The sequence below is a fragment of the Scyliorhinus canicula genome, chromosome 2 (genome assembly GCF_902713615.1).
Source record: "Scyliorhinus canicula chromosome 2, sScyCan1.1, whole genome shotgun sequence".
Classification (NCBI taxonomy): domain Eukaryota; kingdom Metazoa; phylum Chordata; class Chondrichthyes; order Carcharhiniformes; family Scyliorhinidae; genus Scyliorhinus; species Scyliorhinus canicula.
Window position 1 is genome coordinate 245070563 of NC_052147.1, and position 27909 is coordinate 245098471.

Consider the following 27909-nt stretch of genomic DNA (forward strand, 5'->3'; position numbering starts at 1 on the left):
AAACAGTGGTGGTACATTAGCCACTTTCCAGTCCTCTAGGACCCTTCCTGCCTCCAGTGATTCCTGAAAGATCACCATCAATGCCTCCACAATCTACTCAACTATCTCTTTTAGAACACTAGGGTGTAGTCCATCCAGTCCAGGTGATTTATCCACCTTCAGACCTTTCAGTTTCCCCAGAACCTTCTCCTTAGTAATGGTCACTGCACTCACCTCTGCCCGTTGGTTCTCCTGGAGCTCTGGCATCCCACTGGTGTCTTCCACTGTGTAGACTGATGCAAAGTAACTATTCAGTTCGTCTGCCATTTCTTTGTTTCCTATTATTATTTCTCCAGCCACCCAAATAATCCCCAAAAACTCCTGCCATTGCTGTTCCACTGTCTTCCCTGCTAGGTTCCATTTCCAATCGAATCTGGCCAGTTCCTCCCTCATGTCTTAGTAGTTACCCTTATTTAATTGTGATACCGTTACATCTGATTGCAGCTTTTCCTCTCCAACTGCAGTATAAATTCTATCATATTGTGGTCACTGCTCCCGAAGGGTTCCTTCACCTTAAGTTCCCTAACCAAGTCTGCCTCATTACACATCACCAAATGCAGAATTGCCTGTTCCCTAGTAGGCTCTGTCGCAAGCTGCTCGAAAAAACAGTCTCCTAGACATTCCACAAATTCCTTTTCTTGGGATCCACTACCAACCTGATTTTCCAAGTCGACTTGCATACTGAAGTCCCCCATGATTATTGTAATTTTGCCTTTTTTACATGCCTTTTCTATCTCCTGAGTTATTTTCTGCCCCACCTTCTGACTACTGCTAGGGGGCTTGTACATAACTCCCATCAGGGTCTTTTTACCTTTGCGATTCCTCAGCTCTACCCACAGAGATTCTATGCCTTCTGCTCCGATATCGCTCCTTGTTATCGACTTAACTTCATTCTTCACGAGCAATGCAACCCTTTGCCCATCTGCCTGTCCTTTCGATAGGACACATATCCTTGGATATTTAGATCCCAGCCCTGATCCCCTTGCAGCCATGTCTCTGTGATGCCCACAACATCGTACCGGCCAATTTCAATGTATGCAACAAGCTCATTTACCTTGTTCCATACACTGCGCACATTTAGGTACAACAACCTCAATCCTGCGTTGACCAACTCCCTTTTCATACTTGTCACCTTTTTTGCTCTGCCTGAGGGTGATGTTGTTCTTTTATTTTGGTTCTCTGTTTCCCCTTCGTGGGGAGAAATGCATCCCGTCAATCAGCCCCTGGACCTGGGACATCTTGACGATGGCGGCGAGCCCCACATCCCGGGAATCCCTTGGTCCACATTGAATTTGATATATTGTGCCGACCGGACATATAGAGTCTCTGTGGTGGTGCAGATGCACCTGTGCACTGTGGCCTGTGAGATTCCTAGGTCCTCACTTGTCGCCTGGAAGAACCCCGTGGTGTGGATTTCAGGATGACCGTCACCTTGACAGCCACTGGGAGAAGGTGTCATCCCCTATACCCCCACGGTGCAAGGTGATCCATGATCCGGCAGATATGTCGCACTGTTCGCCTGCTCAGCCTGAGTCTTTGAAGGCCTGCCCTGTCCAGCAGGTCCTCAAATGACAGGTGCTGCCGGTACACACGAGGCCTGATGCGTCACCTCCTTCCCACCTCCTCCTCCTCGGCCTGTTGGGTGGCTGACTCTCCATCTTCATCGGCTGCCTCCTGTTCTTCTGAGGCAGGCTCCGCCGTTGCAGAGTTCCCCTCGGGCAGCTGCTAGTCGTAAAGCCACGGTGCATCTGCCAGGGCTGTGGTGCTAGGATGAAGGCTGCTATTCCTGGTTGGATTCCGAAGGCAATTCTCTGCAGTGCGTGAAAGGTAGTCATGTTAGCATGGTGCATATCCCCGTGCCCATCCACGTCCAACAGGCTACACGGTGGCCCCGGACTGCACAGCAGCCCTAACCCTGAATGTCCCTCTTCATCCCCATCCCCCTATGCCCACACCCACACCTGGCTATTCCCCCGGCACACTGCCCACCGCACCACACCCCTGACCCTGTCAGTACCTCGTGTCACGGCAACCTTTGGCCCCACCACCCATCCCTGCCAGCACGGGTACTGGTGGTTGACCCTACCCATGCCAGAAGTCAGCTCAGTGACCCTCATCCGGCACCCTCCTGTAGAGACTACTCTGGCAGTTGCCCTTGGATGGGCCGCGTAATGCCCCGCCGGTGATGGGGCCCGGTTGTTGAGGGGGCAGGGAGGGGGCAGTGTCACTCTACACAACTACGGGCCAGGGTTCACTCTCCCATCACCCCAGCTACTCCTCACCTGCCCTGGAAGATGCCCCCCTCGCCCCCAGCCAGCCCTGCCCTGCCAGGACAGGCAGCCCATGGTGACACCTCTGGGAACCTGTCCTGCTTTTTCTCTCTCCCTCATCAGCCACGGTGCCTGTTTCCCGATTTTGAAAACCCACAAGTGATACTTGCCATCAGTAATTCCTCCTCCTTTCCAGAGGTGGAGCATCGCAGAAGCCCCAGCGAATGCCGGGTCAGACCCATTAATGATATGCCAACGGCATTTACTGTACGTGTGGAGGAGAGCACATTGATACCACTGTCGAGGCACCAGAGCATGGCATTCAGTCAGGGGTCCGGCGGCGGCTACGATTTTTGCCTCACGCACGATTCTCCGCCAATTGCCTTTCATGATTCCAGCATCGCTGGACAGAGAATCCTGTCCGTGGTGTCTGGCCCTTTTAACATGAGATTGGCCGATCAGGTCACATGACCCTGGAAAATGAATCAAGGGACAAAGCAGGGTTCTCTCTCGCAAGCGTGGTCTTTTGCTTCAGATCGATTCCGGATGTTGACTGGCAGCCACAAAGCTACACGAGTCTGTCAGATAGTACAGGTTGAGTACCCCTTTTTCGAAATTCTGAAATTCTAATGCTCTGAAATCCGGACTTTTTTCAAGTGCCAACATCATGGACTGGATTCTCCGTTTGGGAGACTAAGTCCCCACGCTGGCATGAAAACGGCGGTCTTTTATGCCAGGAAAACTGGTACAAAACGGCCACCGATTCACCGTTTTGCTGGGGGCTAGCAGGGAGGTAGCGTAGATCTAGCTGCCGATATGGCCCTGAGCATTTACGATTCCGTAGCCGCGCATGTGCACGGCAGCGGCCTGCAGCGACTGTGCCATGGTTCATGGCAGACTCAGCCCGTGGACCCGGACCGCAAAAGTAGTGCCCACCCCTTCGGCCGCTCACGCATCCCGGACCACCCGCCCACATTGCCTCCAGCCCCGAATGAAGCCGCCGCTGCCCGCGGATTGGCCCTCCCCTGACTGTGGCGGCGCCGGACAGAGTTCGCAGCCACCATGCTTGGTTCCCGAATGGTGTGAGCACACATAACCCACTCCGTCGGGAACTCCGCCGGTCGGGGACGGAGCATCGCGGGGCGGGCCGCAGGCAATGGCCTGAGGCCATGGATACTCCGCTTTTCAGGGGGCGGAGAATCAGAAAACTGCCACTGCTCCTGATTTCGGCATCAAAACGGATTCTCCACTCCGTCGCCGAACTCGATTTCAGCATCGAGGGGCGGAGGATCCAGCGCCATGTTTCTAGTAAGAAATAACACGTACTCACCCAAGATTCACAATTCTGAGTCCTCAGTGTCGGCTATTCCCAGCGCCGTGTCCAGTTCCTGTGGACGAAGACACCTGCCCGTGTATATCCTTCCAATTGATGGCACAAGTTTGTTGCCACAAAAGAGTTGACCCCGGTACCTGATTCCATGTCGGGGGGGAAAGCGCGTACCCTCTGTCAGACACAGCACCGACCGGCGACTCCAAGGAGTCTTTGCAGCTTGGTATTCCAAAATGCTAAAAATTCTGGACTCCGAGACACTCTCGGCCCCAAGTATTTCTACTAAGGGATACTCGACCTGTATGTTGTCAATAAACATTAGCTGTTTCATACCGAGCTGGCGAGCAAAAGTTATTACACATTTTCTTAAACAAACAGACTGTGTTTGTCCTGAGGTGAAATTTGAACACGTTGAGTACTCATGAATACCTCACTTCTGATTTTCAAATTTGTTTGAGCTGATTCACATTTAAACCCAAATAAGACGGATTTGTCGAAAAATTTGATTCTTGATGGATGTTAAGGAGCCTTAGTGAAATTCAGGTGGACAGACTGAACGGAAATTGGCAGTTGGCAGCAGCGTTCTTCTGCAGAGGACAAGCACTTGGATGTAGCATCCACTTTCCGATTCATCGTGAGCGTGTACTTCTACCACTGGGACTCTCTTGGAACAATTTCCTTCTGCTTGTACCAAAAGCAGGTGGAAGAGGAAAGGAGACCCGGAGGGAAAATAGACAACATGGAAAGAAAGTAAATGAGCAGGAAAACAAAGGGAGAAGGGGAGGAAAGTAGAGAGCGAGAAAGAAACTGCATTTGAAGTCGGTTCACCTGGGTCAGTGTAATTGGACTGTCCAGTATTTCACAAATTCATGAACATCCAAATGACTCATTCACAAAGTCTTGCTGCCTGGATTCAGTGCAGAGGCCATATGTTGTGCATCACTGTTATAAAGAGATAAGATTGAAAATTGGTCTCTATTGCTGGCAGTGAGCAGCTCTGGACTGCAAAAATAACCTGAATGTGCAATTTGCAATATCTATTCAGAGTCCGATCACTCTGAAAGATACATGTGTAATTGAAAGTTACTTTAATCTAGTTCAATTTGAAAGACTTTGCCCTTCACCTCCGCAGAACTAAATTTGAAGCTTATCAGCTTCTGACCTAGACTGAAAATAATTAAAGTTACTAATAAAGACGACTACTGAGCAACATAAGGTCAGTAATGACATCCCCGTTTCTGTTAACTGCATATGAATGCTTTTCCTTCTGCATTCAAAATGATTTCAAAATTCGACACCAAATTACCGATGCCATGTCATTTGCATTTTTAAATTAACTTGTTTCATACCTAAATGAATATCAAGTTAGGTTTCTTTTGGCGCAGTTGAAGAGAATGAAGATCAGAGACATGGTAAATTGTCAGAGGAGTGCAGCGCAGAAACTCTGCACTGATTAGAATATGTGAAGAATAAAAATGACACTTGGTATAACAGGGGGTGGGCGCGGGTGGGGGTGGGGGGGGGGGGGGGGACTATTATGTTTTCTACCTGCCCGCCTTTCTGCAGTGAAATAATGGAGACGTGAGGATGGGTGACTATTTCGCCGCATGTTTAATACCCTTTGGGGATCAGGAGGTTTTCGTGCGGAATTCGCCCTGCTGGAATCAAGTGGGTTGGTTGATTAGAATCCATGATTGTACATGTTCTGCCAAATAAGATTTTATGGGTCATGTGACCTTTTTCTTGCTCCATGTTTTATACTCTTTAATTACTTAATCTGACATTCTGGCACATTTATTTTCACCTTTTCTCATCCGCACTTAAAGCCTTACAAGAGGTAATTTCTGCTCAACCTGCAGGTTTGCCCAAAGCCTTAAAAAATGGATTGCAAAAGTAATTTCTCCTCAACGTGGTTTGATGTCAAATAAAAAGATGATGTGAAATATTGTTTTCGGTTTCAGAGACAGCAAGTATTGGTCATGTATGTGCTGCGATCCAAGGGATTTGCAGCTGTAAAATAGAAAGCAGTCTATTTTCACACCACTCTTGATGGTGACATTTTCCTGTGGCTTCATGTCTGTGCCCCGATTGCATTTCATTCAGTTCCCATCCAATGACATGCTTCAAATTGGGTGCAAACCTGATGTCTTACTAAATATTTTTTATTTTGGTGACGTAAATCCAAATTCATGAGCTAAGACTAAGCTGGGTATTCTTCATGCAGAACGTGATTTGAATATTTTGTTTCCAGAAGGAAATTGTCATGAATATGAGTGGAGGTCAAGTCCCTGGAATGGCAATGAGCGAACTGTATGGTGTGTCCGTTCAGACGGTGTGAATGTGACAGGTAAACAGTGTTTAACTCTTTATTTTACATTGAATTGTCAAAGATTGATGGAATAATCAGAGCAATAGTTCTGTCAGTGTTTGATTTAAAGTCTTGTTGATCTTTTTTCATTCTCTTCCTTTGTTTTTACTTTGACGTTAATGCAACAGGCTGACTTATTATCTTTCTGTATTTACATAGGCGTTATATAATTTTAGGAAGTAATTTTTGATGTCATGGCAAATCCTTCAACTTCATCCTCCCCAGAGTTTATCGCCTTAACCTTCCCAATGCATTCATTAATTGCTCCTATTAACTCCCTGAGTATGACTGATGTCTCAACCATCTCCTTCAGGAATTTCTTGAAAAACCCTCCAATCTCCCCTCACTCAAGCTGTTTTATTGGGGAAACCTTGACACTTCGGACCTGATTCAATGCCTTTGTCCTGACCTGGATATTCTTCCATTGGAACTGTTCCCTTGGCACGGCAGCCTGCTCCATGGTTAGGTGGCACACACCTACAATGAAATGCAAAAATGAAATGATCAGCTTAGTTACTTATTGCCACATTTTGCTCTTTCTTTGCCAATACCTCTGGTGTACTCCAGAGTGCTAAACTCTCCTCCTTCCTCTTAAGCATTCACATGTAATCTTTTCCCGATGTTACTGTAGCAACCATTTATTTTGATGACTGTTCAATTCTTCAGCCGGCACCTCCGTATTGAGGTGCCCGCACAGTCTCATACCTGCCTCAGCAGCATCTATCTCCCACATTGGAGCTACTGAGGCTCCATAGCTGCCACCCTGTTGATTCAGCCTGCAGCAGCAAGAGCGAACTTGGAGGTGGCTAATTAGAGGTCACCTCATGGAAGATCGCTGCCAGCCAGCCAGTATGGGCTTGGGACCCCAGCTTTGTCCTGTGTCAGGATCCTGAAGCCAATAGCTCTGGCTCAGGCTAAATGCTTCTCTATCTCAATGCTTCCAAGACTGGTTTAATCTTCTTTGTAGACTTTATGAAGACTTACATGCCTCGCTGCCACCTCAGACACAGCCCAGAGATATTGAACCTTGGCATATTGTTTGTTCCATGCTCAGCTTCCTATCACCAATAACTAAGCTGAAACCTGAACTGTAATATTGCCCAACTAGACTCCTTCCTCACTCCAGCACTGAAACCCCACCAACTTGCACCCAGTGTTTTCTAACATCATTGTCCTTGTTCCACTTTTATTCTTCATAAACAACATTTCACTCTCAGTGCCCCATATTCATGCCCTGACTCACATTCAGATCCTCATCTCTGTCACTCTTACCTGTATCAAACTGCACGGGTTTCCCATTGCCTGAGTATTGCATTTGAACATTCAACATGGCCAATCCCCGTAACTTGCACATCTTTGGACTATAGGAGGAAACCGGAGCACCCAGAGGAAACCCACGCAGACACGGGGAGAACATGCAGACTCCGCACAGACAGACACCCGAATCGAACCCGGGTCCCTGGTGCTGTGAGGCAACAGTGGTAACCACTGTGCCACTGTGCTGTCCTCTCTCCCATGCCATATCCATCTTGAGAGCCATCATTACAAACTATGTTCCTCAAATTGTTTTCCTGCCCCATCATGGCTTTCTCACCCCTCCCGAACACTTTGATGAATCTTCACAAAAGAGATAATTTCTGCCCATATTGAATGCTAAATAAATGAAAGTTTTCAATGAGCAGGTGGTCCACTTCAAAAATGGGAAAAAGGTATGTGTAGCCACAATAATGGCCTTTAATCTTGCTCTTTATTTAGCCAAAAAAAGGCTGAAAGGAGAAGCCAGTAAGGTAAAGACCCAGAAATCGTATATTTATAAAGTTATCTTTAACTTGAAAACTGAGGGTGCGGGATTCTCTGTGGGCAGGATCCCCTGCTTCACCGGCAGCACACCCACGCCCACGGGTTTCACGATGGCATAGGATGCCCACAATGGGAAACCCCATTGGTCGGCTGCAGGACCGGAGGATCCCGCTGCCGCCGGGGGCGTGCCACGCAGAAAACCGTGATGGCGGGACAGAGAATCCCGGCCACTATATCTTAATAATGTGCAAGGCTATCAAGAAGGTTTTTGCTTCAGAAGTCCTTGATTCCTACTGACAAAGCACTATAAAATATATACCACATGTAACATGGCATCATTAATCAGAACATCTTAATTTTGAAGAGTTGGGGGGCAGCACGGTGGCACAGTGCGTTAGCCCTGCTGCCTCACGGCGTCGAGGTCCCAGGTTCGATCCCAGCTCTGGCTCACTGTCCGTGTGGAGTTTGCACATTCACCCTGTGTTTGCGTGGGTTTCGCCCCCCCCCCCCCCCCCCCCCCAACCCAAAGATGTGCAGGGTAGGTGAATTGGCCACACTAAATTGCCCCTTAATTGGAAAAAATAAATTTCGTACTCTAAATTTATTTATTTTTAAATTGAAGAGTTATTTGTTGAATGTGTAGCAATTAGATTCATAATTCAAATCTCTGAAATCTGTGTGTGATGGGTGTTTTCCTATATTTCTCCATTCCCGTATTGTTTTAGCAGCATTAATAAACATTGTAATGTAAAAGCATACATAACATATTTCCCAACTCCAGTACTATTGAACCTTATGAATTTATAATGCCTTTGCTAAATTCAGGAGGTTGTTCTTCTTTGAGTCAGCCAGCCGCTACCAGACACTGCCATCCATCCTGCACTAAACCATACTCCTTCTGCACACAGGTAAGCAATCAGGAGCAAAATCATTGTTCACTGTAAATATTTACCATTTAATAGTTTATTGACTGAGTGCACAAGAGTCCTGGCCGCTCCTTGTTGTTATGTTCCAGTTGTAATATGAATGTCGGATCACTGGTTTTAATTATCTTCTGTAAAAGTGCAGTAGATCTGCTTATAAAACAATCGATCTATCACAGAATGGCAATGAGATTTTTCCATGATCTAGTGCAGTAAATTGTACAGGTAAGACAATCTATCAGCAAATGATGCCACCATTATGGATTTATACTATAATTGCCAACTGTATGGATAGGGCCAGTTCCTGAGGCTTTAACCAAGAAATTTGTGGGCTTAGGCTTAATGCTGGAAATTATATTGGCACCTAATTCTCATGGTATATTAATAAGAACATAAGAACTCGGAGCAGGAGTAGACCATCTGGCCCTTTGAGCCTACTCCGCCATTCAATAAGTCATGGCTGATTTTTCTGTGGACTCAGCTCCACTTACCCGCCTGCTCACCATAATCTTTAATTCCTTTACTATTCAAAAATCTATCTGTCTTTGCCTTAAAACATTCAACAAGGAAGCCTCAACTGCTTCACTGGGCAGGGAATTCCACAGTTTCACAACCTTTTGTGTGAAGAAGTTCCGCCTCAACTCAGTCCTGAATCGGCTCCCTCTTATTTTGAAGCTATGTTCCCTAGTTCCACTTTAACCCACCAATGGAAACAACCTCCCTGCTTCTATCTTATCTATTCGTAATTTTATATGTTTCTATAAGATCCCCCCTCATTCTTCCAAATTCCAATGAGTATAGTCCCAATTTACTCAGACTCTCCTCATAAGCCAATCTTCTCAACTCCGGAATCAACCTAGTGAATCTCCTTATGTTCTTATGTTCTATGTGTTAGACTGTACAGAATGGTTTGCCTTCCTTGAAGTCATCCTTTAAATGAGATGCTAAAACCAATAAAATCTGTCAAACATAGTTTCAGTGGGATTAATCTCATAATGTAAACCTCTTTGATATCCTACATTCTTTATGGATCCAATACAAATGGACATTTGAGTTTTACTGATTTTAGAAATTTCCTCTGTGAGGAATCTATGATTAATACATTGCATATTTAATATCACAGAGCATAATTTCAAGGTTTGTGTGCAAAATCGTTTTTCTTTACATCAATTGGTAATTCATTATAGAACATAGAACACACAGTGCAGAAGGAGGCCATTCGGCCCATCACGTCTGCACCAACCCACTTAAGCCCTCACTTCCATCCCTATCCCCGTAACCCAATAACCCCTCCTAACCTTTTTGGACACTAAGGGCAATTTATCATGGCCAATCCTCCTAACCTGCACATCTTTGGACTGTGGGAGGAAACCGGAGCACCCGGAGGGAACCCACACAGACACGGGGAGAACGTGCAGACTCCGCACAGACAGTGACCCAGCGGGGAATCAAACCTTGGACCCTGGCGCTGTGGAGCCACAGTGCTATCCACTTGTGCCACCGTGCTGCACACGGGCATCTTACTGGAAGTTAAGTCAATCCAGTGCCTGAGCAATTTTCATGATTGATTATGAACACATTTGTAAATAAAAGAGAGAAATGCTGGTTGGTGTAGGGTAGGCAAATATGCAACGGAGTTTATGTAATCACTTACAAAAGAGCAGTGGATGGTCTGCTTCAGACCCTCTGAGGACAACGTTAAGGTGCTAAAGGAGATTTGACGAGGTGGAAAAGTATTTGCTATATACTTTATGAAGGATGTGCAGTTTTTGCAGAGGACTTCAAAGAAAATGCCTTCTGTCTACTGCACAAGGAGAGAGTCAGAGAGTGGTTGAGTGATAAGAAATGTTTTCAGCAGGATTAAAAGAAACACATTTATCAAAAAAGCTGTAAATAGATTATATTATTTCTCAGGTAGAACAAGAGACAATTTATACGAGCAATTAACATTTTAGTTTTTCTGTGGAACATGATTTTTAATAATGAATTCCAGCAAATTCAGTATAATAAGAAACACACTACCAGCTTCTGAAAAGCAACTGACAATGTGTAATAAATGCCTCGCGCTGCCAGCGACACCCACGTCCCAGCAACAAATGAAGCAAGATACACACCACTGTGAAGACGATTTTCACAGTAAACAGGTACTTACTGCCCCCTGGTGAGAATAAAATCAACACACAGTCACTTACCTTTTAACTGCTGCGAAAAACTTCTTTTCATTGCAATAAGTTTTTTATTTTTATTTTTTACATGATTTTACTTTGGAGTATGAAACAAAATGAAATAATGTAAGGCACCCGACGCATTTTTGTTTTAAATTTGCAGTGTGCTTGATTAACAAGGGAATGAAAGGTCGTCGGGGGTAAGCAGGAATGTGGTGTTGAGGTTATAATAACCATATCAGCCATGATCTACTTGATTGGCTCGGGGGCCGAGTGGCCGACTCCTGCCCTTAATTCGTATGTTCCTATGTTTGCGCTGAGTAAATCCCAAGGAGGCTGACATATCTGGTAGACTCGGGAGCTGGTTTAGCACAGTGGGCTAAACAGCTGGCTTGTAAAACAGAACAAGGCCAGCAGCGTGGGTTCAATGCCCTTACCGGCCTGCCCAAACAGGTGCCGGAATGTGGCGATTAGGGGCTTTTCACAGTAACTTCATTGAAGCCTACTTGTGACAATAAGCAATTATTATATTGTTATAATGCTTGTTACAATACTGGTATAGTCACAGCTGAGGTGACATGCCTGAGTCTGGACATCAATTTACAGCAAATTTCTCCATTCAGCCAGCAGAATCCAAACTATCTAGCTGAGAGGTTGATTTGTTGTTAATTTTGTAAATTTGATGTTAATGTTGTTGCAATGACAGTTATACCCCTCAATAAGTGAACACTGAAAAACTACCAGAGAAAAATACCTTGGGCAGGATTCTCCGTTGGCTGAAGCCGGAATCGGGAAATGCAATTGGGTGGAGAAATCGTGGCGGGGAATAGTTTCACGCCTAATTGCAATTCTCCGGTACCTTTTCAGCTGCATCAATGCATTCCACTCCACACATGCAGTAAACTCCGTTTACATATCATTAGTAGGCCTGGCCCAGTATTCTACGGAGACCTCCCCGATTTTCCGCCTCCACTGGGACGAATTCCTGGCAGCGAGGTTCACTTGTGCTTTCAAATATCGTGAAACAGCCATCGTGGCTGCTGAGGGAGAGAGAGGGGGTACGTAAAATATCCAACATCACCATAGTTTGCTGACAGTTGTGCCGCTGGAGGGAGGTTTCTTCCAGAGCCGGCTGGTAATAGCGGCTGGAAGGTTGGATGGACGGACATGGAACACCATTGCCCACAAGGTAGCCATGTAGCTGTGCATACTGCTGACTGTCCACTGTGAACTTAGGGCCAAAGGTCGTATGGGTGTCCCCCAAGCCCCCCCACTTAAGTGCCCTCTGCCCTCAGTCGAGCCACCAGTGGGATGGGCGTAGCCATCTTGTTGGCTGGGATGGTGTGTGTGGGGAGTGAAGTGTGTATATGCAGCTGCAGCCAATCAGCCTCCTGAGTGTCAATCGCGCACCTAGCGAATCCCACACCGTTTCTATTTGGATTTGATTGTGTTCCACGTGGCGCCGGTGCTAGCCCCTTAATGGTCATTGAATCGGTCCAAGTGCTGCACCAGTTTTGCTGTCGTAGAAGTCCATAAGACGATAAGACATAGGAGCAGAATTAGGCCACTCGGCCCATCGAGTCTGCTCTGCCATTCAATCATGGCTAATATCTTTCTCCATCCCATTCTCCTGCTTTCTCCCCATAACTCCAGATCCCCTTATTAATCAAGAACCTTTCTATCTCTGTCTTAAAGACACTCAGTGATTTGGTCTCCACAGCCATCTGTGGTAAAGAGTTCCACAGATTCACTACCGTCTGGCTGAAGAAATTCCTCCTCATTTCTGTTTTAATAGATCATCCCTTTAGTCTGAGCTGGTGTCATCTGTTTGTAGTTTTTCTTACAAGTGGAAACATCCTCTCCACGTCCACTCTTTCCAGGCCTCGCAGCATCCTGTAAGCTTCAATAAGATCCCCCCTCATCCTTCTAAACTCCAACGAGTACAGACCCAGAGTCCTCAACCGTTCCTCATACGACAATCTGTTCATTCCAGGGATCATTCTTGTGAACCTCCTCTGGTCCCTTTCCAAGGCCAGCACATCATTCCTTAGATACGGGGCCCAAAACTTCTCACAATACTCCAAATGGGGTCTGACCAGAGCCTTATACAGCCTCAAAAGTACATCCTTGGTCTTGTATTCTAGCCCTCTTGACATGAATGCTAACATTGCATTTGCCTTCCTAACTGCCGACTGAACCTGCACATTAACCTTAAAAGAATCATGAACAAGGACGCCCAAGTCCCTTTGTGCTTCTGATTTCCTGAGCATTTCCCCATTTAGAAAATAGTCTATGCCTAAATTCCCCTTCCATTGTGCATAGCCTCACACTTTTCCACATTATATTTCATTTGCTACTTCATTGACCACTCTCCTCGTTTGTCAAAATCCTTTGCATTCCCCTTTCTTCCTCAATACTACCTGTCTTTCTGCAGATCTTTGTATCATCTGCAAATTTAGCAACAGTGCCTTCAGTTCCTTATTCCAGATCATTAATGTATATTGTGAAAATTTGTGCTCCCAGCACAGACCCCTGAGACACGCCACTAGTCACCGGCTGCCATCCTGAAAAAGACCTGTTTATCCCCACTCTCTGCCTTCTGCCAGTCAGCCAATCCTCTATCCATGACAGGATCTCACCCTTAACACCATGGACTCTTAACTTATTTAACCATCTCCTATGCGGCACCTTGTCAAAGGCCTTCTGGAAATCTAAATAAATCATGTTCACTGGTTCTCCTTTGTCTAACTTCCTTGTTATTTCCTCAAAGAACTCTAACAGATTTGTCACACATGACCTCCCCTTAATGAAGCTGTGCTGACTCAGTGCTATTTTATCATGCACATCCAAGTACTCCGTAATCTCATTTTTAATAATGGACTCTAAAATCTTACCAATGACCGAAGTCAGGCTAACCGGCCTATAATTTCCCATCTGCTGCCTCCCTCCCTTCTTAAATAGTGGTGTTAAATTCGCCACTTTCCAGTCCTCTGAGACCCTTCCTGCCTCCAGTGATTCCTGAAAGATCACCACCAATGTCGACACAATCTTCTCAGCTATCTCTTTTAGAACCCTGAGGTGTATTCCATCCAGTCCAGGTGACCTATCCACCTCCAGACCTTTCAGTATCCCCAAAACTTTCTCCTGAGTGATGGCTACTGCACTCAACTCTGCCCCCTGATTCTCCTGAAGTTCTGGCATCCCACTGGTGTCTTCCATCGTGAAGACTGATGAAAAATAACTATTCAGTTTGTCTGTCATTTCTTCGTTTCCTATTATTACTTCTCCAGCCACGTTTTCCAGTGGTCTAATGTCTATTTTTGCCTCTCTCTGACCTTATATATATTTAAAGAAACTCTTCCTATCTTCTTTTATATTACTAACTAACTTGCACTCATATTTGATCTTCTCCTCCCTTATTGCTTTTTTAGTTGTCCTCTGCTCGCTTTTAAAGGATTCCCAATCCTCTGGCTTCCCACTAACCGTCGCCACTTTGTATGCTTTTTCTTTTGTTTTTATGCTGTCTGTTACTTCCCTGGTCAGCCATGGATGCCTTGTACTACAATTAGCATGTTTCCTCCTCCTTGGGATGAATTTCTGCTGTGCCTCCCGAATAACCCCAAAAAACTCCTGCCATTGCTGTTCCACTGTCTAGGCTCCTTTTCCAATCAACTCTGGCTAGCTCCTCCCTCATGTATTTTAGTTCCCCTTATTTAATTGTAATACTGTTATATCTGATTCCAGCTTCTCCCTCTCAAACTGCACGGTCAAACTGTCCCAGCATCGACACATAGGGCGCGATTTTCCCAAAAGGGAACTAAGGCCCCGAGTGAGCGCGTTTAGCCATGTGATTATCGGCACTGTCGAGAAACACATGGTGATTCAATGCGACTCACTTTGAATAAGGGGCCTAAATGGGGAACGCGTGGCCAAGGTCGCGCATAGACCTGTTTTTACAATGGGGAGATCGCTCGCTGGAATTCCCTGTTGTAGCGAGAGATCGGGATGCCATTTAAAAATGGCATCCTGATCTCTGAGGTCCACAAATCCTAAACCTCCCCGGAGCCCAAACGCACCATGGTAAGGTCCCCCAAAACCTCCAACACCCACACCGGGCAACCCCGATCTGATCACACGCACACATTAAATGCGGGCTTTGTACCATGGCTGTGCCAACCTGGCAGTGGTCCTGCCAGTGCCACTGGGAACCTTGGTAGTGCCAGGCTGGAATCCAGGTGGCACTGCAAGGGTGCCCATGTAGCACCAGCAATGCCAGGGCACCACCCTGCCCAAAGGGCATACAGTTGGGGGCATCCATTCCGCTTGGAGATACCTATGAGTGCCGTTTGTAGGGTCCAGTACCAAACGGCACTCAGCCGAAGTCCCCGAAGCAGAGGGATTGAATCCCAAAGCCTCATGTACCTTGGGAACCTGCACATTAGAGTAAAGCTTACTACCTCGCTCTAATGTGCAGCTCTGCCAAAAACTGATTCCGTCCATTGTGGGTGGGATTTCCTTTGCAATATCTCGCGAGATTGCGTTGGATTTCACAAGGCATTGCAAGCCGGGTAGCTCCCGAGAGCAGGGTCTCCCAGCTTTCTCCAGCCAAGCTGTGCCATGGTGAGATGCTTTTCCCGTGCAGCATGGTCGGAAGATCGCACCCTTAGTCTCGGGCACAGAGAATACCGCCGGTTGCCTTTTTGAGAGCCTATGCATTTCTGGTGAGAGTTAACAACCTGATATTCTCTTGTTATAGGCTCAGTGTTCTTCATTCTTTCATGGGATGTGGGCATGGCTAGCAAGCCCAACATTGTTTCCCAACCCTAATTGCCCTTGAACTGAATCGCTTGATAGGTCAGTTCAAAGGGCAGTTAAAAGTTAATCGCATTGCTGAGGTCTGGAGTCTCTCATAGGCAGGACCAGGTAAGGTTGGCAGATTCCCTTCCCTCATGAACATTTGTGAACCGGATGGGTTTTAACAGTAATCAACAATGGCTTCATTGCTGAGGCTAGCTTTCAATTACAGATTTTATTTTCCTTTTTATTAATTTATTTTGAATTCCACCAGCTGCCATGAGTGGGATTTCAATCTTCCCGTGTCTGTGTGGGTTTCCTTCAAACAGTGCAGAGGACATTCCCACCCCCCACACGATTAATTAGCAGAACCTCCTACATTGTGTCATTCCTGGGATGAAGGATCAGTTAAAACCAGTTGCAAACTGGATCTAAATGGCCTCAACTGGGAATGACGGACCCCGGCTCTCCTGGGAGCAACCAAAAAGATTGGTAGAGTTAACAGAAAATAGGTTAGGATCCCCAGTCACCCCTGACATATTTTCAACTGGCCTTGGCGGGAACCAGTTGTAATTCATGGGGAACAATTTCACAGGTGCTTCAGCGAATCTTCTTAATTCCACAGATTTGTCTATGATTAAAAGTCACAATGACATAATTCCTCTAGAGTGTTCTTTGAAAGATTATAAGGCAATCCAATTATATCACGTGGATCATGTTATTTGAGTGCCACCAATCGGGACATTCACAAACAAATCAGATTCGAGATAGTGGATGACAATCGTTCTGGGTGTTCCAGCTTGTAAGGATTTGCTGCTCATTCAAAGAATTTTCCTCAGTTCTTGCGAATCAGCTACACTTACAGAAGACATTCAGCAACTTTTACAGGAATACCCTAATGTATTTCAAGGCATGGTTACACTACCATGTAAGTACAAGATACTTTTGAAAAAAGATGCCAAGCCTGTAATACATCCCCCAGACATGTACCTGCTCCTCTCAGAGACAGATTGAAGGCTAAACAAACAAGATTACAAACACAAGGAATAATATCAAAGGTACTACAACCGACTGATTGGGTTAGCTCCCTAGTCTGTGTCAAAAAAATAAGGGGTGACATTAGAATCTGTATGGATCCAAAAGATCTCAATCGTAATACTACAAGAGAATGCTACCCAATACCAAAGTGTGAGGAAATCACATCTGAAATGGCCAATGCCAGAATTTTTACCAAACTTGATGCTTCGCAATGTTTTTGGCAGATGCAACTAGATGACTCCAGCAAGCTCCTCTGTACCTTCAACATACCTTTCAGGAGGTATTATTTTAACAGAATACCCTTTGGAATCATTTCTGCTTTGGAAATTTTTCATCATACAATGGAACAAATGACGGAAAATCTAGAAGATGTTCATATTTATGTAGATGACATAATCATCTGGTCCACAACGCTAGAAGAACACATAAATCGTCTTAGAGAAGTGTTCAAGTGAATACACCAGCATGTTTGCTGCCTCTTCTTTGAAATTCTTAGGTGGCACCATTACAGCCAATGGTATCAAGCCAGACAAAAACAAAGTACAAGCCATCAAATTAATGCAAATACTGCAAGACAAGAAAACGGTCTTACGCTTTCTAGGATTTGTCAATTTTCGCGAGAAATTCATCAAGAATCTTTCCATTCGAACAACTGCATTACGTCAGCTGATCAGAAAGAATACTGAATTCAACTGGACTCAGAATCATACTGAAGAATGGACAGATCTGAAACAACAGTTGATCCAAGCTCCCAGCTTTTCCCACCAAAATTTCAACTGATGCTAGTAAAAATGGCATAGGTGCAGTTCTACTTCAATAAGAGCATTTCAATGAATGGGTTCCCATAGCCTACGCTCCAGATCCATCACTGCGACTGAGTGTAGGTATGCCCAGATTGAAAAAGAGTGTCTAGGCCTTGTGACTGGAATTTCCAAGTTCCACGAGTATGTTTATTGTTTACACAGGTTTACTATAGAGACAGGCCATCGTCCACTTGTCCACACCACGACTACAAAGATTAATGATAAAATTGCGCAGATATGATTTCAATGTGATATATACTCCAGGCAAAGATTTAGTAATAGCTTACACTCTATCCAGATCCAGCAACACTGATATTCTTCAAGAGGAATCAATCAACGACATTGATTCTCACCTGCAACTTTTCAGAGTTACTTCCAGCCTTTGATTCAAAGCTTCAACAAATTCATGCAAAAACACAGAAAGTTGCTGCTTTGGCCAAAGTTCACCGACAAAACGGATGGCCCAAAGGTCATTGTCCACAATACCAGAGCATATATTCTGAACTAACTATCCTGGATGGTATTTTGCTGAGTCAGGATCGAATCGTCATAACAGACAGCATGAAGTCAGAAATGCTTACTCGACCTTATGAAGGTCGTCTAGGCATAGAGAAATGTAAACGCCGAGCCAGACAATCAATCTATTGGCAAGGTATAAACAAAGATATATCTGACATGATATCATCATGTTCAGCATGTCAGACACATCAGAATCAACAATGCAAGGAACCATTACAACAACATGACATCATCACACCACCATGGGTGAAAGTGGGTATCGATCTCTTTCATTCATTGGGTAAGGATTATATCTTAGTTGCTGACTATTTTTCTAAATTTCCTGAACTCATGAAGTTGAATGATCTTACATCCAATACTGTAATCAAAGCACGCAGAGAAATATTTGCCAGGCATGGTGTTCCTCATACCGTCATGTCTGACAAAGGCCCATGTTTTTCAAGTAATGAGGGAAAGAATTTTCACCAATTTACAATTTTGAACATATCACCTCAAGTCCTCATTTCCGTCAGTCCAATGGGAAGGTTGAGAAAGGCGTCCACATAATTAAACAGTTACTGAGCAAATCAAAAGATTCACAATCTGATTTATATCTAGCACTACTTAATTACAGAGCATCACCTTTATCGTCAGGATTATCTCCAGCTCAGATGTTACTTAACAGGAACATAAGAGCAACTCTACCTCAGTTACATATTCCTGATCCTGAACAACATCTTATTGTGAAGAAATTTCAGCAACAGACTGAAACAAAAGCAGTATTTTGATCTACATGCAATAGATTTGTCAATTCTAACAGAAAATTATACTGTTCGGTTCAGATTTCCTGAAGGAGGTTCTGACATTGCTCATATCATGAGGCAATTCTCTCCCAGATCTTATCCGATTAAAACTTCAGATGGCAACATCTATAGAAAAAACCGTCGTGATCTACTTCAAGTCAAAGATCAAACACAGATTTTTCCTCATCTTGACCTACATCACTCAATTTCAAAACAAGTTGATCATCAACTAAATTCCAATCTGACAAGCAACAAAAGCATTAAAACTTCTTCATCAGCTTTGAAATTAAGAAGATCGACAAATAGAAGAAGACCAAATCGACTGAACTTTTACATAATTCTAGTAATTGCTGTACTATGTAACCACTGCATTTCACAGGTAAAATTTTCTTCTAATATTTGCAAGAAAGTGTTAAAAAAAGGGGGGAATATAGTGATCTCTGTATATCAATATACATGATCAATATATGTACTGCTGATACAGGCAATTGAACACTAGAGGTCTCACTATCAGAACCTATATTAATAGTTTTCTCACTTTTTCTGAGGAGAGTGTGTATCAGGAGTGCAGAGAACAACCATAGTAAAGCTAGAGTGAGAAGAATTTTTTAGTTATCAAAGCATTGCATTGTATAATTTAATTAGTTATCTCTACAATTGTTTATTTATTTTACTAGTTGAGTATTAAGTAAAAGAACTCACAATATGTATTTATGTGACTCAATAAACTAGTTTATCTTTACAAGAAGACTATTGCTCATTTCAACAACTCGGCTGGTTCAAACGAGTAATATATGTATTACTAAGGTAACATAACATATCTCACCTCTTGACACCGCACTGCAAGTCCACCATCTCCAAGGCAATGCCCCTGAGTGTAATTGAAAACTCTCCATTTTCCTGGGTGAGTGCAGCTCCAATAACACACAAGAAGCTTGACACCATCTAGGGCAAAGCACCCGCTTGATTGGCACCCCATCCACAACCTTCAACATCCAAACCCTGCACCACCAACGCACAGTGGCAGCAGTGAGTACCATCTACAAGATGTACTGCAGCAACTCACCAAGGCTCTTTTGATTGTACCTTCCAAACCCGGGATCTCACTGTGCATTGGTCTAGTTTGATTTATGGCCAATAGTAACCCCCAGGATGTTGATAGTGGGGAATCAGTAATGGCAATACCATTGAGTATGCAATCACATCTCCGACCTTATACTGGAGGGTAGATCATTGACGAAGCAGCTGAAGATGGTTAGGTTTAGGACATTATCCTGCAGTGTTGTCCCAGTGATGAGATGATTGTTGTCCAACAACCACAACTATCCTCTTTTGTGCCCGATATTTATGATTTCATGCAGTGGAGAGTTCACCCTTGCTTCCCATTACCTTCAGCTTTTCTAGGGCTCTTTGATGCCACACTTGGTCAAATGCTGCACTGATTTGAAGGGCAGTCACTCTCACCTCACCTCTTGAGTTCAGCTCTTCTGTCCATGTTTGGACCAAGGCTGAAATGAGGTCACGAGCTGAGTGGCCCTGGAAGAACTCAAACTGAGAGTCATTGGGTAGGTTATTGCTGAATAAGTGTCGCTTCACAGCACTGTTTGTGACACTTCCTATCATTTTGTTGATGATTATGAGTAGGTTGATTGGGCAGTACTTTTCTGGGTTAGATTTGTCCTGCTTTTTTGTGGGCAGGGCACACCTGGACAGTTTTCTGCTTTGCTGGGTTGATGCCAGTACTGCCACTGTACTGGAACAGCGCATCTAGTTGTGGAGCACAAGTCTGCAGTACAATTGACGAAATATTGTCAGTGCCCATAGACTTTGCAGATTCCAGTTCCTTCAGCTGTTTCTTGATATCATGTGGAGTGAATCAAATTGTATGAAGAATATTTTTAAAAATAAATTTAGAGTACCCAATCCATTTTTTCCGATCAAGGGGAAATTTAGTGTGTTCAATCCACCTACCTTGCACAGCTTTGGGCTGTGGGGGTGAAACCCACGCAAACACGGGGAGAATGTGCAAACTCCACACAGACAGTGACCCAGAACCGGGATCGAACCTGGGACCTCGGCGCCGTGAGACTGCAGTGGTATGAAGACTATTATCTGTGATGCCATGAACCTCAGGAGGTGGCCAAAGTGGATCATCCACTCGACACTTCTGGCTGAAGATGGCTGCAAATGCTTCAGTTTTGTGTTTTGCACTGATTTACTGGGCTCCCTCATCATTGATAATGGGGACATTTTTGGAGCTTTTTCCTCCAGTTAGTTGTTTAATTGTTCACCCCCAGGGTAGCAGGGTGGCACAGTGGTTAGCACTGCTGCCTCATGGCGCCTTGGTCCCAGGTTCGATCCCAGCTCTGGGTCACTGTCCGCGTGGAATTTGAACATTCTCCCGTGTTTACGTGGGTTTCGCCCCCCAACCCAAAGATGTACAGAGTAGGTGGATCGGCCACGCTAAATTGGCCCTTAATTGGAAAAAATGAATTGGGTACTCCAAATTTTTTTTTTTTAAAATTGTCCACTCCCATTCACGACTGGATGTGGCAGCGCTCAGATCTGATCCATTGGTCTGTCCATCACATGCTGTTTCTGCTGTTTGGTATGCAAATAATCCTGTGGCATAGCTTCATCACATCATAGAATCATAGAATTTACAGTGCAGAAGGAGGCCACGGCCTATTGAGTCTGCACCGGCCCTTGGAAAGAGCATCCCACTCAAGCCTACGTCTACATCCCATCCCTGTAACCCAGTAACCTTACCTAACCATTTTTGGACACTGAACACAATGTTATCATGGCCAATCCACCTACCCTGCACATCTTTGGACTGTGGGAGGAAACCCACGCAGACATGAGAAGAACATGTAGACTCCGCACAGAGAGTGACCCAAGCCGGGAATCGAACCTGGAACCCTGGAGCTGTGAAGCAACTGTGCTAACCACTGAGTTACCGTGCTGCCCACATTGACAGCTTATGTTTCGGTATGCTTGGTGCTACTCTTGGCATGTGCTCCTGCACTCTTCATTGGACCAGGCTGGTGGTAATGGTAAAGTACAGAATGTGCTGGGCCACAAGGTTACAGATTGTAGATGTAAACAATTCTGCTGCTGCTGCTGATGGTCCAAAGTGCCTCATGGATGCTCAGTTTTGAGTTTGAAATCTATTCCATTTAGCATACTGGTAGTGCTACACAATAGGATCAAGAGTACTGTCAATGTGAATTGCCTTCACCTCTGTGGTGGTCACTCCTACTAATGCTGTTGTGGACAGATGCATCTGTGTCAGGCAGATTGGCAAGAGAGACATGTGCAGGCCAATCTCAGCCAAACATTGGGCCATAACCTGCAAGCTCAGGCTTATTGGAGAGGGTTACTCAATGTCTTGCTGCATGGGGAACCCTTTAAATCATAAACTTTGAATGATTTTGACTGAGGTACATCAATGGTTACCCAGAAAAAGTTACAATAATTAAAACCTCTTTTAATTTCTGGATAACCATTGCACAGACCCAGAATGACCTCCCATGGCACACCTCCATACAACCGAACCCCAGGAATCTCTTTCCATTCCCTCACCCTCCAGGGAACCCAAACCCCCCCCCCGGCCATGGTCACCCCCACCATCGAGGCATGACATGACCCGACATGCTCTCCGTCCGAGACCCGAACCGAATCTAGTCCCCACCCCCAAGGGTAGGAAATCTGCTTGCATTACCTGGTCTGGCCTGTTTGTGACCTCAGAACCACAGCAATGTGGTTGACTCTTAACTGCCCTCTAAAATGGCTGTGCAAGCGACTTAATTCACAAGCAATTGGGGATGAGAAAAAAATACTAGCCTTACCAACGACACTCACATCCAATGAAAGAATATGTTCAGCCATGTTGTGTATTTTAGGACGACACGGTAGCCAAGTGGTTAGCACTGTTGCTTCACAGAGTCCCAGGTTCGATTCCCGGCTTGTGTCACCATCCGTGCGGAGCCAGCACGTTCTCCTCGTGTCTGCGTGGGTTTCCTCCGGGAGCTCCAGTTTCCTCCCACAAGTCCTGAAAGACGTGCCGTTAGGTAATTTGGCCATTCTGAATTCTCCCGAACAGGTGTTGGAATGCGGCGATTAGGGGATTTTCACAGTAACTTCATTGCAGAGTTAATGTGAACCTACTTGTGACAATAATAAAGATTATTATATTGTGAATTCAGTCAATTTATAAATGCTGGGGCATTGGCAGTGCAGGGAGCGAGATGTTAAGCCCGAACACTTCAGTAAATCTGAGTGTGGACAGAAAAGTGAGCAGGCGGTGGACTGCCTGCCCCAAATAAAATGCAAAATTATCGGAGCCCAGGGGCTCGGAGAGGAATCAGGAGCTGGGACTGAACCTAAGTCACATTCCGTTGACTGCCGAGCAGGACGATTTTCCAGTCCCCAGAGCCTAAATTGGCCTCGAGGCTTGATTTCCACCCCCACGTCAGCAGATCTGAGACAGCAGCGGAGGCAGCCAAATCCAGATCAGGCAAGTTAAAAGGCCAAACTCCATCCCCACCCCCCCTTCACTCACAAGTACATCAACCAGGATCATAAAATCATAGATCATCGAGTGCAGAAGGAGGCCATTCGGCCCATCAACTCTGCATCGGCCCTTGGAAAGGACACCCTAATTAGGCTCACACCTCCACCCTATGCCCATAACTCAGTAGCCCCCACCTAACCTTTTTTGGACTCTAAGGGCAATTTAACATTACCAATCCACCTAACCTGTATATCTTTGGACTATGGGAGGAAACTGGAGGCACTGGAGGAAACCCACATTGACACAGGGAGAACGTGCAGACTCTGCACAGACGATAACCCAAGCCGGGAATCGAACGTGGGACCCTAGAGCTTTGAAGCAACCGTGCTAACCACTGCGCTACTGTGCAGCCCTGTTTTGTATTTTCTTTTTAGAAATATTAGATTCTTGGATGGATATGCAGCAAACACTGCATTGGGAAGGGCCTCAGAAAATATTTCAATTATTCTAGAAGAACTTCAAGACTATCTCAGTAGTATGTTCAAATGTAAATTGTTTTTGCCCCCATCCATCCCCCCACTTGCCCACTACCCCAGTTTGCTCACCTCTCTTTCCCTCACTCCTTCAGCCCATTCACCCATCCCTTATTGTCCTCTCTCCTCTTCACCCCACACCTTACCAACCTCCATCCTACTCAACCTCTTTATTCCTCCATAATGAACATCCCCGATTCAATTTGAAGCCATTAGAATCTCTGCACTGTGGTAGTGACATTTTCATTTTCTAAAATGTTTTCAATTTCCTTTTTGAAGTTAACTGAATAGTGTGACCCGACTTGTTTTTGCAGCAGTTGAGAAGACTTTGTTGTCAAGTCTTAAATTTCCTTATCTGATTACACATTATGGCATTGAACCAATGGCACTTCCCTTTTTCCTGACTGTAAACAGTAACCACTGTAAATAAATGTGTTTTGTTGTTTGGTGGGAGTGTTTTGACTTTTTTATTGCAAAGAGTCAAAATCAATGGAGCAAAGCAGTTGACTTTACAGTTTCCACCTGATCGTCCCATATATGGGTGGTTAGCACTGCTGCCAGGGACCCGGGTTCAAATCCGGCCTTGGGTGACTGTGAAGTTTGCACTTTCTCCCCATGTCTTTGTGGGTTTCCTTCGGGTGCTCTGGTTTCCTCCCACAGTCCAAAGATGTACAGGTTAGGTGGATTGGCCGTGCTAAATTGCCCGGTAGTGTCCAAAAGCTTACATTCAGTTATGGAGATAGCGTCAGGATGTGGGCCTAGATAGGGTATAGTGCAGACTCAATGGTCCAAAAGGCCTCCTTCTGCACTGCAGAGATTTTATGATTCTGGACAAGGAATTCCTAGCTGGCATTCTCCGTTCATTGCGATTCACTTTTCCCGCCGACTTGTGGGTTTCCCGGCGGCGTGGGGTAATTTCAAAGGGAAATCCCATTGACAAGCGGCGGGAAGACCCCGCCGGAATCTCGCCGCCAGCGATCGGCGCTCAGCCGAGAAAGACGCGGCTGTGGACCGGAGAATCCTGCCCTCGTTTCTTTAAATGTCACCGCAGAAGAACATGCACACACAGGATCATAAACATTGAAATATTCGGCTCTTCCAAGTCTTATTGCTGGCACAAACCTAGACTTATTCCATTCCACATGCTGTCAATCCACATTTCTACTTCCACTGTGATCTTAAATAGCAATATTTCTTACATGTGTGATCTTTCTGTGATGTAAAGCAAGTCCACGTCAACAGGAATTTTGCACATTTCCAAAAAGGTTGACTTGTTAACTGGTACCATCATTCGTGGATAAAGTGGCTTCTTTTTTGATAGTGACCTGGGGCAAAGTGTAATGTTTTAAGTACATTGTCATGAAAGAGTAATTCGTTAGTGATTGATTCACCATAAGCATCCTGCTATGTTACTTTTGTGAACTTCATGGCAGTACCGGCATGGTAGCACAGTGGTTAGGACTGTTGCCTCACAGCGCCAGGGACCTCGGTTCGATTCCCGGCTTGGGTCACTGTCTACGCGGTGTCTGCATGTTCTCCCCGTGTCTGTGTGGATTTTCCTCCGGGTGCTCTGGTTTCCTCCCACAGTCCAAAGATGTGCAGATTAGGTGAACTGGTCAGTCCAAAAAAAAAGTTAGGTGGGGTTGCTGGGTTACAGGGACAGGGTGGAGGTATGGGCTTAGGTTGGGTGCTCTTTCAGGGGCCGGTGGAGACTCGATGGTCCGAATGGCCCCCTTCTGCACTCAAAATTCTATTATTCAATTGTAGCAAAGCTCTATTCCTAAGAAAACTCATTACCATTCCATTCTGAATTCTAAATAGCTTGATCCAATTATCTGGCAACTCAGTTAATTGGTTAGTGTACAATTTTCAATTTCCTTTGTTGCTCATTTTGCTTAATTGAAACAATTTAATAACTTGAGTGTTATGTACAGCAATAGCTGAATGACCATAAGTTAAACTGTGAAGAAGACAGCCTCGAAGGCTTTTGGGATGCTGGCCTTCTTCAGTCAGGGCATTGAGTATAGAAATTGGGAAGCTATGTTGCAGTTGTACAGGACGTTGATGGGGCCGCACTAGTTTGTGTTCAGCTTTGGTCGCCTTGCTGTAAGAAAGATGTTATTAAACTGCAGAGAGTGCAGAATAGATTTACAAGGATGTTGCCAGGACTCAAGGGACTGAGATATAAGGAGAGATTGGACCGGCTAGGACTCTTTTCTTTGGAGCGTCGGAGACTGGGTTGTTATCTTATAAGGGTGTGTAAAATCATGGAAGACATGGATAGGGTGAATGCACTTAGTCTTTTTTACCAAGGTTGGGGAATCGAGAACTAGAAAGCTGTTATCATTGGAGTTGGTAATTGAGGCCTATTTACATTTAAGTTAAGAGGGGAAAGAATTAATGGGAACCGGAGGAGCAATGTTTTTACACAGAGGTGGTACGTATGTCGAATGAGCTTCTGGAGGAAGTGATTAGACAGATACATGGATGGGAAAGGTTTAGAGGGATTTGGGCCAAATGCCGGCAAATGGGTTAACTTAGATGGGCTTTATGGTTGGCATGGACCAGTTTGGGCCGAAGCGTCTGTCTCCGTGTCGTAGATTCTATGATTCTATGATATTAACACTAGAAAAATATGAGGGAGTTAAATCTATCTCTGAATCTTTTGCATTACTTTACTAATGATTTTACGGAAGGAGGTCTGTATGCTTCCAGTTTATTATAAATCTATTTCCTTTTCCTTCTGAATAACTGATTGTATTGTAATCAATCCTCAGGGAGGTGTATGCGGCTGCGAGAAAGGTTACGTGGAAGTAATGACTCCTTATGGATTCCTTGACTACTGCACTAAAATCCCAGGACGAGAGGAGAAGAAAGCTGATGTTAAGACGAGTGTGGGGAAGAACAAGCTGGGCAACTCAAAATTCCAGGCATTTTTTAAAGGCTGGTCCATTGACCCTTTTGATCCTGGTAAGAATTGTATTAAAAGTGGGCGGGAAAGCTGTTATCACTGGAGTTGTCACTGGTAATTGAGGCCTGTTTACATTTAAGGACAGGCAAAGTGGGTGGTTGGAGAAAGGGAGAAAATTGGGAAAGGTGGAGATAGCATTCAAACGTCAAGCGGGAAATTGTGCACAACCCGCTGTGGGAGGCGGCCCGCCATTGGCTGGCCGCCGGGGGGGGGGGGGGTGTTGTCGTCGGGATCTCTAATGTCAAAGGCCAGAACGTTCAGGTCATCATCATGATTAGTTTTGCTGAACAACCTAGTTCTCTGTTGTTACTTGTTTAAAATATTCAGCTAGCCTATCCTGCAGATTTATGTTGTACAGGGAGTGAATATCAGAAAATAGTCCGTGCACTGCACTGGTAAACTAACATCGTTAGCTGCATATATCCATGTAGCGTGTGTGATATTTACTCGACTTTAAAATGTGACAGAAATACCTCCCAATAACATTTTAATTTATTTACATCTTTCTATTACTTTAAATGAGCAATTATTGTTAAAAATATGAGGCTTGACAATGTAATTGGGCAGACGGTTTCAGAGGAGTTATTGAGTTTGATGGCACAAAGCAGCCAACCAACAACTGAAGCATCGGACAGAATTTAAACTCTTTCCTGCTGCTCATTTTCTTCCTTTGCACAGTATAAGTGAACAACTCATCTAATCCTAAGATATTTTTAGGAACAAGCTCTAAGATCCAAGGCTGTAAAACAAGGGTACAAATCCAATTGGGGACCACAATCTGGGATGAAACGCGGAATTGAGGGGTTTCCAAATCACTGGATAAAAGTAATGGTGCTACACTGGGGGGAAGAAGCTTATTCTGCCTGCTCCTATAATCATGCACAACTACATTATGGGTATTCCTGTGGGGGCATTCCTGGGAAACCCAAGAATTCTGCCCAGCTCACCGCTTCCTGCTTTTTGTTGCTGTTCTTCCTTTGGGTTTTCAGCCGAAACAGCACCTATAACACCGACACTAGGAAAAATGGCCGCTGATCCTGTGTGTACGTTTTGCCCTG

General features: G+C 45.0%; 1 protein-coding gene and 1 long non-coding RNA gene across 5 annotated transcripts in view; one reads left to right on the forward strand and one right to left on the reverse strand.

Moving 5' to 3' along the window:
- Positions 1-27909, forward strand: part of thsd7ba (thrombospondin, type I, domain containing 7Ba) — a 1373128-nt gene that overhangs the window by 1317037 nt on the left and 28182 nt on the right. For 3 of the 4 annotated variants that reach the window (XM_038789927.1, XM_038789926.1, XM_038789929.1), the window contains 3 exons: positions 5891-5986; positions 8633-8715; positions 26658-26850. In XM_038789927.1, coding sequence (XP_038645855.1) covers positions 5891-5986; positions 8633-8715; positions 26658-26850 — 372 coding nt within the window. The remainder of the gene's footprint in view (positions 1-5890; positions 5987-8632; positions 8716-26657; positions 26851-27909) is intronic. The other variant, XM_038789930.1, reaches the window with a different exon arrangement.
- On the reverse strand, positions 6118-27867 carry LOC119962077. The gene is made up of 3 exons (XR_005459801.1): positions 27799-27867; positions 25080-25205; positions 6118-6484 (listed from the first exon to the last, which is right to left on the reverse strand). It is a non-coding gene; the product is annotated as an uncharacterized LOC119962077 (long non-coding RNA).